This window comes from Pelophylax lessonae, assembly GCF_965119305.1.
Source record: "Pelophylax lessonae genome assembly, chromosome: 10".
In the NCBI taxonomy this organism is placed as follows: Eukaryota; Metazoa; Chordata; class Amphibia; order Anura; family Ranidae; genus Pelophylax; species Pelophylax lessonae.
In genome coordinates this window covers 203,078,449-203,090,578 of record NC_138777.1, presented here as the reverse complement: position 1 = coordinate 203,090,578, position 12,130 = coordinate 203,078,449, and the positions used below count along the sequence as shown (strand labels likewise).

The window sequence follows — 12,130 nt, the reverse complement described above, 5'->3', positions numbered from 1 at the left end:
AATGCACATCAGGCACCAAGTGAGTTTAATTACCACCTTAATCAGCCACAGAACCTGTGTAATTAATGTGTGTCCTGGTTTAAAGGGATGAGGTGGCAACCCTAGGGCTCACAGGCAATCCACTCCCACCCTATACCCACAGGGTCCCAGAACTTCTCCTCCAGCATTGGGAGCACCTCCAGCAGCCATGATTTGCTATCATCGGCAGGACTTGGGACACGAATGAAGATTTAGCATTTGGCCAGATATGTACTGTGAGTTCCAACATTTTTTACTAAACCGCCCAATAGATGGCGCTTTTTCCTTTATATACACACACACACACACACACAAGCAGTGGGGGAAATTGCATGCTAGTTGGACAGGAATGGCACCACATTTCTATTCAAATCGTCTGCAGTGCGATTTGCAATATTATTTTATTTTTGTTTGTAGTAATGCAAATAGTATCACAAAGTATCAGTACTCATCATCGGCAAGTACTTGGCTTAAAGTATAGGTACTTACTTGTACTCACTGATTATAAAAAAAAAAAAAAAAGCCGTATCAGTGCAACCCTAATACCTAATATGTGCCCACCCCCGTACCAGAGAACACTTGCACATACGCAAATGTAATCAGTAACTCCCACGAGCAACCAGGTAATGATTTAATTGCTGCAAGCACTTCACTATCTCACAGTGTAAATAATATTTATCAAAAATGCTGCGCAATAAATAGTGAACCAAGTCGGTGACTCAAAAATGATTCATAAAATAGAGAACCTCAAATATATATGTTCATAAACCCATAAATAAATAATTCAAAACAAACAAATAATTGTGTTTCTAGTGTAGATAGATTAACTTCCGTTTAAAAAAAATCAAGAATTATAAAAAATCAAGAATTAATAAAGTGCCAAATGTGAAGCTAAAAAAAAAAAAAAAATCACAAATTACATATGTGAGAAATATCCCAACAGTGCAAAAATAAATCCTGATCGAACTAGTGCAGGTCAAGTAGTAACCTCTATGAAGGTGCCAATAGTGCTGGATATATGCAAATAATCAATAATAATGAACATGTGCAAAGTCCATCTGTGCAAAAATGTTCTTGTTGAACCAGTGCAGAAATAAGTGTAGCTTCTTCCAAAAAGTGCCAATAGTGCTGAGTGTGTGCAGACAATAGAGTCACATATAGTGACAAGTGCTCCACGGTGACACAGTGATAGAACTTCACAGCAAACTGTGCACCCCCTTGTGAGTGGGCCTTAGGAAATGCAACTTGGCAATTAAGCTATAGTCAAAGGCTCGGTTCACACTATTGCGATGCGGGAAGGCTGCGAATTCGCAGCCTGTTCCCGCATCGCACACGCACCCCCGGCAGTTCACACTGCCATATGCGATCCGCTGGGAGTGTCAATGTAATCTTAACGACACCCCCAGTTTGATCGCATATCGCAGTGCGATTGTGCAGTTCGCACAGGATCGGATCGCACAAGTGTGAACCGCTGTGCGATCCGATCCTGATGCGGCAGCAAAAATGCCTCCTGTGCGTCTTTGCTGCGGGTGCGGTGCGAATTTAGCCATACAAACTGTATGGCTAAACTCGCACCGCACAGCTGATCGCATGTCATGTCGGAGCAGTGCGCTCCGACATCACATGCGAACCCGGCACACGCAGAAGTGTGAACAGGCTCAAACAGCCCTTAGTGGGATCTGTTTAGTCCTGGGAAAGGATCCTTCACAGGAAGCAGCTTTTTCCTTAAGCCATCAACTGTTTATCATATGAAAAGAAACTCAATAGTGCTGACATCCTTTTAAAATTGAGGAAATAAATGTAAAGCACTCACATTTAAAAAGGTGCTATAGTGCACCACTCTATCTGAAAATGTGTTGTGGGAGTGTGGTCCGCCACACCACCAGGATACATTTTCGGATTGGAGGCTGTTGATAAAGTGGTGCACTATAGCACCTTTTAAATGTGAGTGCTCTACATTTAGTTCCTCAATAAATTGATTTTAAAAGGATGTCAGCATTATTGAGTTTCTCCTTTTCATATGATAAACAGTTGATGGCTTATGGAAGGAGCTGCTTCCTGTGAAGGATCCTTTCCCAGGACTAAACAGATCCCACTAAGGGCTGTTTGACTATAGCTTAATTGCTAAGTCGCATTTCCTAAGGCCCATTGACAAGGGGGTGCACAGTTTGCTGTGACATTCTATCACTGTGTCACCTTGGAGCACTTGTCACTTTATGTGACTCTATTGTCTGCACACACTCAGCACTATTGGCACTTTTTGGAAGAAGCTACACTTATTTCTGCACTGGTTCAACAAGAACATTTTTGCACAGATGGACTTTGCACATGTTCATTATTAGTGATTATTTGTATATATCCAGCACTATTGGCACCTTCATAGAGGTTACTACTGGACCTGCACTATTTCGATCAGGATTTATTTTTGAACTGTTGGACATTTCTCACATATGTAATATTATTTGTGATTTTTTTTTCTTCGCTTCACATTTGGCACTTGATTAATTCTTGATATTTGAAACGAATCTATCTACACTATTTTGTTTAGCCTCTTTTAACACAATTATTTGTTTGTGTTTCAATTATTTATGGATATAGAGATTATATATACACATATATATTATACATACATACATACACACACACACACATATATACATACATACACACAGTAAACCCCCCTCCATTGCGGGGGTTACGTTCCGGACCCAGCTGCGAAAAGCAAAAATCCACGAAATAGAAAAACCCTATTAAAATGCATTGTAGGCATGTTTTTTTTACTGTCACTGTACGTGTAAAAGCATTTTAAAGGTCTTTAAACACACTTTTAAAACAATAGAAACTCATTTAAACACATAAAAGATACTGAGAGACATAGCAAGAGCTATGGAAAACACAAAAATATTTCATTTTTAATGATTTATATAGTAAAACAACATTACAAAAAAAACGCAATATACCGGGGAGGCAAAAACTGAACCGCGATGGAGCGGGGGTTTACTGTGTATATATATATATATATATATATATATATATTTATTTGATGTCCACTATTTTATGAATTGTTTGAGTCACTGACTTGGTTTACTATTTATTGCGCAGCATTTTTGATAAATACTTGCACATACGCAGCTTCAGTCCAGGGAACACTGTAAAACACTTTATAAATGCACACACACGCACACACACACCCCTGGAAAAAGAAGCACTGGGCCCTTAGAATGCACACATACACAGCTCCCATCTCTCCCATAACCTGTACAGCATACACACAGTGAAGGAGACGGACACGGAGATGCTGAACAGAGGTATTTATAGACTGGATTCCAAGTGGGTGGCAGAGCAGTCAGGCAAGGGCCAGTCTGTACCTCGCACCTCACCCTGCTGGGCACTGGAGGGGGATGAGAGACAATGGGTCCCACCGACCCACCTGAGAAACGGAGGAGAAAACACGGCCGAGACAGAACACGGCGCTCGTGTCATGTGTAACAGCGACAAGATCGTGAGCGGGGAACACAAAGCTGACCCCCCCCAAACGCACCGTACCAGGCCAGCCAGCCGAGCACGGGCATCTATACTGAAAACATCTAAGGAGGAGAGCTGGAAGCCCCACATAACACTGAATTCCGACAGTTCCACAGGAAGAGTCCGCCGGCACCGCACAATGTGCCCTCCATGAAATCCCTCTCATCCACCTGGAGGATTGTATTACGTAGCTTGCATTGCACAGGCAGCAGATCACCGCGGGGCCGCTCTCCGAGGTAGCTAAAGAACAAACACTGAACGTGTCACTGGAGGGGGGATGTCATGTGACATAGACAGGGGGGGTGACATATAGCTACAGTAAGCCCCTCGAACACAATGCCCCGTGTCTCCACATCCAAACCTCCAATCAGGGCCTCCGTGTCCCCCAAATCCCCTCCGCTCGCAGTGACACAGCCGCACTCAGAAAACACAAAATTAAGACTGGTAATGGCCCAGAGCTCGGAATCTTGGCATCATAACTTAAAACTTCCCTGGATATTGGTCATACAAAAAAAAAAGAAAGAGAAAAGCAACACTGGAGGGGATATTGCTGCTTGAAGAAAGGTGGGTGTACCCTGTAACAGCACAACTAGTAAGTGGACTACCCACCCAGGGAAAGGGCACCTACCTGGGCCCGTCATAGGCTCAGCTCACCCTGGTAAGACCTGACAACCCTACAAGGAACTCCGTCCAGAAGGCAGAGGGTTAAATCAAGGTACAGAGAAGCTTCCTGTCCTCGGATGGAGGAAGGGCAGGGGAAGGGCTGAGACTTGGGCCCCCATTGGGTTTACACATGGCTGTTTTGCTCTGGTTGGGGGGCTCAGACAGCCTGTCCATTGCAGTGTCTCAGTAAAGGAAAGGGTACTGGGATTCAGGAGCCGCTGGGATCGGTCACACACTGTCCGCATTCAATGTTCTGGAGCCCTCTCCCGGTACTGCTCACGGAAACAAGGTGGAAACAGCAGCGGCATCCTGGGGAGAAGAGAGGATGGTGAGTGATGAGGAACGAGCTCAACCCCACCCACCTGGCAATTTTCATTATAATAAATATATATCGATCTATACACACACACACACACCTTATGGGGGGAACACAGCGGAGAATGGGAGGCACAGCAGCACTGGATAGAGATTAGAAGCTACTGGAGTTAACTTTTCACATTAACACGCTGATGATTGTTTGCTTGACCACCCTGCATCCTAGCAACCAATCACCTGCTGGTTACCTTAAAAAGTTAACTCTGGCAGCTCTCACTCCTGCCTTCCATACAGTGCTGCTGTGCCTCTAACTCGCTTGTCCAGACATCTTCTGCATCCAGCTCTCCTGTGATAATAGTACCGGAGGTTGGTGAAACGAACTGGCATGACTGCTGCAGTCCAGATAGGACAGTATCTCGGTCCAGATCCGGACTGCAGTCTGCCATTTAGTGATGCCTGATACACAGTATCCCCTACCCACAGAACATGCCATCTCCAAGCAAAACTCTAAATGAGGAATCAACAGATCCTTACCCACTATGCCCAGTCCTCATCGAGCTGTTGACATGCTGCCAGGGAGCAGATTGGGGTCTGTCTGTGCCTGCTGCTCCTTTACTACTGGATCTGAGGAGGGAGAGAGGAGAGATAATCTACAATGAATATCTTTCATCCAGAAACCATAGTAAAAAAGAATCCCGAGCAGCTGAGACATTTATATTCAGGTAGTGCACACACACACAATCATCCAACCACTGTGGAATGTGACAGCGGAGATGCTGATTTCCAAGACTAGGATGGGGGGGTGGAAGCTGAGGAACCCCCCTTTTCTAGTTCCATCATTCCATCCTTGGTGTCAGAAGGTCTGGATGGTGATATACAGCTATTGGTGTAAATTATTTTCAGATATCGGGGGTAAAGATAAGACGGCATTGTGTGGTAGACAGTTTGTGTTGGAGGCGCCCACCCCCACTCAATGATTGTGGTTCTAGTGTGACATAGATGGCCTCTTTCAGGCTTGTACTCTGTACCCCAAATAAACATCCCTTTTTCCTACCCCCCTTTCTGCCTTGCAATCCTTTAAGTGGCTACATTCCTGGGGGAGGGGTGGGATGGCCTTCTCAATCACATGACCACTGATTAGCTAGTATAGGATTGGGAGCCCGTCGTGCCAGCATCTGATCATACCGAAAGCTTTATATGACAGCTTAGTCACTGGGCCTGGAGCTTGCAGTGAACACACTTCGGCACAGGAGCTTTGGCTATCTATGGACGCATATGTGCATTGGGTCATCGTTAAAGGCCCCCCCAGCTAACGCACATGCACGTTGCACAGGCAGCAAGAGGTTAAAGTGTAGGAAGACTGCCGTGTCTTGAACTGAAAACTTGTCCTATGTTGGGTTGTTTGTGGAGGTTACCTCATCTCCCCAATGTAGAGGTCTTTGTATTCCTCACTACACTGCACTTCATATACTGTGACACTTCCCGTGTGTTGAGAGTTTTGGATGTCCATCTTTTGTCTGGGATGGAAGGACACAGGGATGAGATATTAAAGATCCTGTTGAGATTTTCTGACCCTCCAGCTACATATGCGATGATGTATCACTCCATGGGGAGGAATGTATAAAAACTGAGCAGACAAAAAGATAGAGCCGCTTTGCTGTAATGCAATGATCTATGACATCAACTGAATTCGTATATTGGAGGGATCACAGAGGCAGCAGATATAACCTTGTGTGCAGCACAGGTAAAGATGGATCTGAATATGCACTTTCTAGATGGCATTACTGACATATCTGCACAGACCTCGTACACCCTAAACAGTCCAGAAACAGCACTGACAGATCAAGACACAAAACAAATACAACGGTTCATTCAGACACACAATCAGGGGAGAGATTCAGTGATATACTCATTGAAGCAAAGATAACACAGATTGTTGGGGTGACTCACAGAAATAGGGGTGCTCCATGGCTTCTCTGGCGGTCAGTCTTTGCTGATGGTCGTAGCGCAGTAATTTATCCAGAATGTCTAGAGCCTCCGCGCTCACCAGATGCCGGTTCTCGCTGTGCAGGAAATTCTCCCAACGTTTCCGCGAGTGTCTGGGGGGGGGGGGGAGCAGAGAGTGATTGAGGAAATGGAAAGGAAGCAGAGAGTGATTGAGGAAATAGTCACCGTGCTGGTGGCAGAACTGGAGATTCATACTTACTGTCCCAGGATATCATTAAAGTGGGGATCCAGCTCTATATGGTACTTCTTCAGGTAATTGTACAGGTCATCTGTGCCCAGGACCTTGGCAATACGGACCAGCTGCAGAAATATGAACAGAAGTCACAGCAAGACAGGGGAGGCCCTCTGGACAATGGAGGGAGTCTATTACAGAGGAGACACATCTAAACAATGGAAGTAACTTATCGTAGACAGAGGACGCCCATATGGTCAGAAGGAGCATATCAAAAGACACAGGAGGCCCCCCTGAACTATGAAGGCAGCCCATCGCAGATAGTAGAGGCTCATCTGAACCATAGAAGGAGCCTTTCTCAGTTAGAGGAGGCCAACCTGAACAGAAAGGAGCATATTGCAGACAGAGGGCTCTACCTAAATGACAGTGGGAACCTATTGCCCTCCAATCTAATCTCGGATTTGACCATGGGCAGCTCCATCACAAACTGACCGCCATATACATACTAAAAGATAGGCCCATATGGAGGTCTAGGTTATATATTGCCTCCTGGTCTTCCTGCCCTAGACTGACAGACACACTCCAGCCTGTGTGTGTGTGTGTGTGTGTGTGTCAACTCCCTAAAGGGTACACACAGTCTGGAGTGGGAAGGATGGATGTGTCTCCATTCCCATTGAGTACAAACAGGGTGGAGTAGGTCTCCCCATTCGTGGATGTGAACATGAAATCCGTCCCGACAGCCAGTGATAGATACGATGCACATGAACTTTAATGGCACCCCAGTCTCAGTTCGTAGGGTGCAATATTGAGCTGGCCCACCCTTTGCAGCTAAAACAGCTTCAAATCTACAGACTAAGACTGGCATTAACCACTTCCGCTCCGAAAGGTTTTACCCCCTTAATGACCAGGCCATTTTTTGCGATTCGGCACTGCGTTACTTTAGCTAACAATTGTGCGATCGTGCGATGCTGTACCCAAATACACTCCCGATGTACACAGGACGATCTCTTGACACACTGACTTATTATTATTATTATTCAGGATTTCTATAGCGCCAGCAGTTTACGCAGCTCTTTACAATGTTAAAAGGGAGACAATACAGTTACAATACAATAAAATACAAGAGGATTAAGAAGGCCCTGCTCAGAAGAGCTTACAATCTAATGGGATGGTGCAGGTGTTACAAGAGGTTGTAACAGTAGGGAATGAGCTGATAGAAGATTAGTTGGCGGTGTGATAGGCTTCCCCGAAGAGATGAGTTTTCAGGGATCGCCTGAAAGCAGCTAGAGTAGAAGATAGCCGTACAGGTTGCGGTAGAGCGTTCCAGAGGATGGGAGAGGCCCTAGAGAAATCCTGGAGACGAGCATGGGAGGAGGAGACAAGAGGTCTTGAGAGGAGCGGAGAGGACGGTTTGGGTGATATTTGGAGACAAGATTGGTGATGTAGCTCGGGGCAGAGTTGTGAATGGCTTTGTATGTTATGGTTAGTATTTTGAATTTAATTTGCTGGGCTGTGTAGGGATTGGCAGAGAGGGGAGGCAGACACTAAGCGGTTTGTAAGGTGGATAAGCCAGGAAGCAGCATTCATGATAGACTGAAGAGGGGATAGCCTTATGGAGCGGTAGGCCTATGAGAAGGGAGTTGCAGTAGTGGAGGCGAGAAATAACAAGGGAGTGAATGAGTAGCTTGGTGGTTTCGGTTGTTAAAAAGGGGCAAATTTTAGAGATGTTGCGGAGATGAAGTCTACAAGTTTTTGGCAAGGATTGGATTTGGGGCTGAAAGGACAGGTCAGAGTCTAGGATTACACCTTGAGGCGAGGGATTGATGGTTGCATAACTAGTTTTGATGGAAAAGTCATGGAGGGGGGCACGGGCGGGGGGAGGGGTAAATTACCAGCTCAGACCTATCAAGGTAGTTGCTCCCTGTGATTGTGCGTGCATCCTTGTGCTGACATCTGTTGACATGTTACAAAACTAGTCTCAAAACCTTTTGATAACACCTCGTCTATTTACACACACACATAGCAGCAGTGAGGTAGGCTTTATTCTGTACAGCCACATATACACCCACCGGCCACTGTATTATTAGGTGCACCGTGCTAGTACCGGGTTGGACCCCCCTTTGCCTTCAGAGCTGCCTTCGATCTTCATGGCATAGATTCAACAAGGTTTTGGAAACATTCTTCAGATTTTGCTCCATATTGACATGAGAGCATCACGCAGTTGCTGCAGATTTGTCGGCTGCACATGGATTGGGATGTGGTGAGTGTGGAGGCCATTGGAGTACAGTGACCTCATTGTCATGTTGAAGAAACCAGTGGTGAGATGATTGGAGCTTTGTGACATGGTGCATTACCCTGCTGGAAGGAGCCATCAGAAGATGGGGACACTGTAGTCATAAAGGGATGGACATGGTCAGCAACAATACTTAGGTAGGCCGTGGCGTGTAAACAATGCTCATTTGGTACTAAGAAATCCAAAGTGTGCCAAGAAAATATCCCCCACACCATTACACCACCAGCCTGAACCGCTGATACAAGGCAGGATAAATCCATGCTTTCATGTTGCTTACGCCAAATTCTGACCCTATCTGTATGTCGCAGCTGAAATCGAGACTCATCAGACCAGGTAATATTTTTCCAATCGTCTATTGTCCAATTTTGGTGAGCTTGTGCGAATTACAGCCTCAGTCTCCTGTTCTTAGCTGACAGGAGCGGCACCTGGTGTGATCTACTGCTACTGTAGGCCATCTGCTTCAAGGTTTGAAATGGAATTTTGCATACCTTGGTTGTAACTAATGGGTTTTTTGAGTTACTGGTGCCTATCATCTGGAACCAGTCTGCCCATTCTTCTCTGACAAGGCATTTTCGTCCGAATAACTGCAGCTCACTGGATATTTTCACTTTTTCGGATCATTCTCTGTAAACCCGAGAGATTGTTGTGCGTGAAGATCCCAGATCAGCAGTGTTTAAAATACTCAGACCAGCCCGTCTTGCACCAACAACCATGCAGCATTCAAAGTCACCTAAATCCCCTTTTTCCCTGCCTAAATGCATTGGGTTGCTGCCATGCGATTGGCCGATTAGCAATTTGTGTTACCAAGCAATTGAACAGGTGTACCTAATAAAGTGGCTGGTGAGTGTATGTTTTGTGCTAGAAGTGTGCTCAGGGATGTTTTACCAGCACTGTGATTGCATTGTCATCAACATCTTCTGCTCAGCCTGACAATTAGCAGCCAGTGGGGTGGGCACCCAATCACATGATCACTGTGCTAGCCAATCAAAGTAATCACATGATCAGGAAGCCTATTAAACACCTCCCCTGCATTTCTTTCTCCTTAGGGTCCTTTCACAGGGTCCGCCTCCGTAGGCAGACTCCGTGCTGCTCAGCAGGGGATCGATAAACTGATCCCCGCTGAACAGGCAGGTGACAGAGCCCTGCTGCTCTCTATGGGGAAACGGATGAGAACAGACCGCCTGTCCGCTCTAATCCGATCCGATATGGAAAATAGGGTTTCCATCTGTCCGGATTTCACGGACAGGATCGGATGCGGATGGCAGTGGATGTCAGCGGACATGTCACCGCTGACATCTGCTGCCCCATAGGGATGCATAGAGGATCCGATCAGATCCGCCTAAAAAACTGACAGGTGGATCTGATCAGATCGTTCGTGTGAAAGGACCCATAGAACATTTTGACACGCAGTAGCTCACCTGGTCATAGTTGTCCTGACCGTGGAAAAATGGCTCCTTGCGGAAGATCATGCTGGCTAACATACAACCGAGACTCCACATGTCCAGGCTGTAATCGTACATCTGGAAAGGAGTGAGAAGACAATCACTGCGAGCTCGGAAGAGGAGCAGTATGAGGGAAGGGTCATTTATAGACTGCTTACCTGATAATCCACCAACAACTCCGGCCCCTTGAAATATCGCGAGGCAACGCGCACATTGTACTCCTGTGCTGGGTGGTAAAACTCCGCCAATCCCCAATCTATCAACCGCAGCTGCAAAATAAAAAACAAATTTTGCACTGCACATGGTAAAAACAGAGAGACAATAAAATACCACGATGGAGGGAGAGGAGGGTACATTATGCAGGATGGAGGGAGAGAATGGGAGCAAAAACAAGGGTACAGTATACAGTGATGGAGAGAGGAGGATGGAAGAGAGGAGTGGAGATCATGAAGGAAGGGGTGAAGATTGAATTGTACATTATAATTATACAGTGATGGAGAGAGGAGGATGGATGAGGGTAATGGAGATCATGGAGAAAGGGGCAAAGACTGGGGGGTTCAATATATAGAAATGGAGGGAGAGGAGGATGGGGAAAGGAAGCGGAGATCAAGGAGGAAGTAGCAAAGATTGGAGGGTTCATTATACAGTGATGAAGGAAGGGGAGTGGAGATCATAGAGGAAAGCGTGAAGATTGGGGGGTTCATTATACATTGATGGGGGGAGAAGAGACATTATACAGCGATGGAGAACGGAGGAGGATGGGGGAGGGGAAATGAAGTAGGGGTCCATTATACAGTGATGAAGCAAGAGGATGGGAGCAAATAATTGAGGTACATTATACAGTGATGGAGGGGAGGGGAGAGGAGAGGAGGCTGGAGGAGGGGAGATCATGTAGGAGGAATTGTGATGACTGGAGGGTTCAATTTACAGTGATGAGATGAGGGGAGCAAAAATCAAGAAGGGAGGGGCGAAAAGTAATGGGGTTTATTATACAGTGATGAAGGGAGATGGAGAGGAGGATGGGAGTATGGGGAGAGGGGAAAGGCGTGAAGATGGAGGGTTCATTTTACAGCAATGGAGGAAAGGAGTGAATATCAGGGAGGAAGGGGTGAACATAGGGGTGTACAATATGAAGCAAAAGAAGGGGAGAAGGATGGGGGAGGGGGAACAGAGAAGGGAGGAAGAAGTGAAGATTGGAGAGAAGGGGGCTCAGACTACCTTCTTCTGCTGGTGATCAATCATGACGTTATGCGGTTTGACATCTCGGTGCATCACCCCCTGGCTGTGACAGTAATCCAGAGCCTGACAACAAAAACACAATGAACCAATTGCAAAAAATGATGGGCGCCACTCAGACTCTAGTCTAGTGGATCCTAATCCAAGTGCCAACAGCTGTGAGTGCCAGCTAGGCAAGGAGCTCGTCTCAGCTCCAGACATCTACACTATCTCACAAAAGTGAGTACACCCCTCACATATTATACCTTTTCATGTGACAACACTGAAGAAATGACATTGTGCTACAATGTAAAGTAGTGAGTGTACAGCTTGTATAACAGTGTAAATGTGCTGTCCCCTCAAATTAACTCAACACACAGCCATTAATGTCTAAACCGCTGGCAACAAAAGTGAGTACACCCCTAAGTCAAAATGTCAAGATTTTGTATGGCCACCATTATTTGCCAGCACTGCCTTAAC

General features: G+C 45.9%; 1 protein-coding gene across 1 annotated transcript in view; it reads right to left on the bottom strand.

Annotated features, from left to right (window-relative positions):
- Positions 1-3,314: 3,314 nt before the first annotated feature.
- Positions 3,315-12,130, bottom strand: part of CSNK2A2 (casein kinase 2 alpha 2) — a 30,437-nt gene continuing 21,621 nt past the window's right edge. Inside the window, exons 6-12 of the mRNA XM_082270328.1 lie at positions 11,654-11,737; positions 10,594-10,704; positions 10,412-10,513; positions 6,728-6,828; positions 6,472-6,620; positions 5,056-5,145; positions 3,315-4,515 (exon numbers count right to left, since the gene is read on the bottom strand). Coding sequence (XP_082126454.1) covers positions 5,072-5,145; positions 6,472-6,620; positions 6,728-6,828; positions 10,412-10,513; positions 10,594-10,704; positions 11,654-11,737 — 621 coding nt within the window. The 3' untranslated portion in view covers positions 3,315-4,515; positions 5,056-5,071. The remainder of the gene's footprint in view (positions 4,516-5,055; positions 5,146-6,471; positions 6,621-6,727; positions 6,829-10,411; positions 10,514-10,593; positions 10,705-11,653; positions 11,738-12,130) is intronic.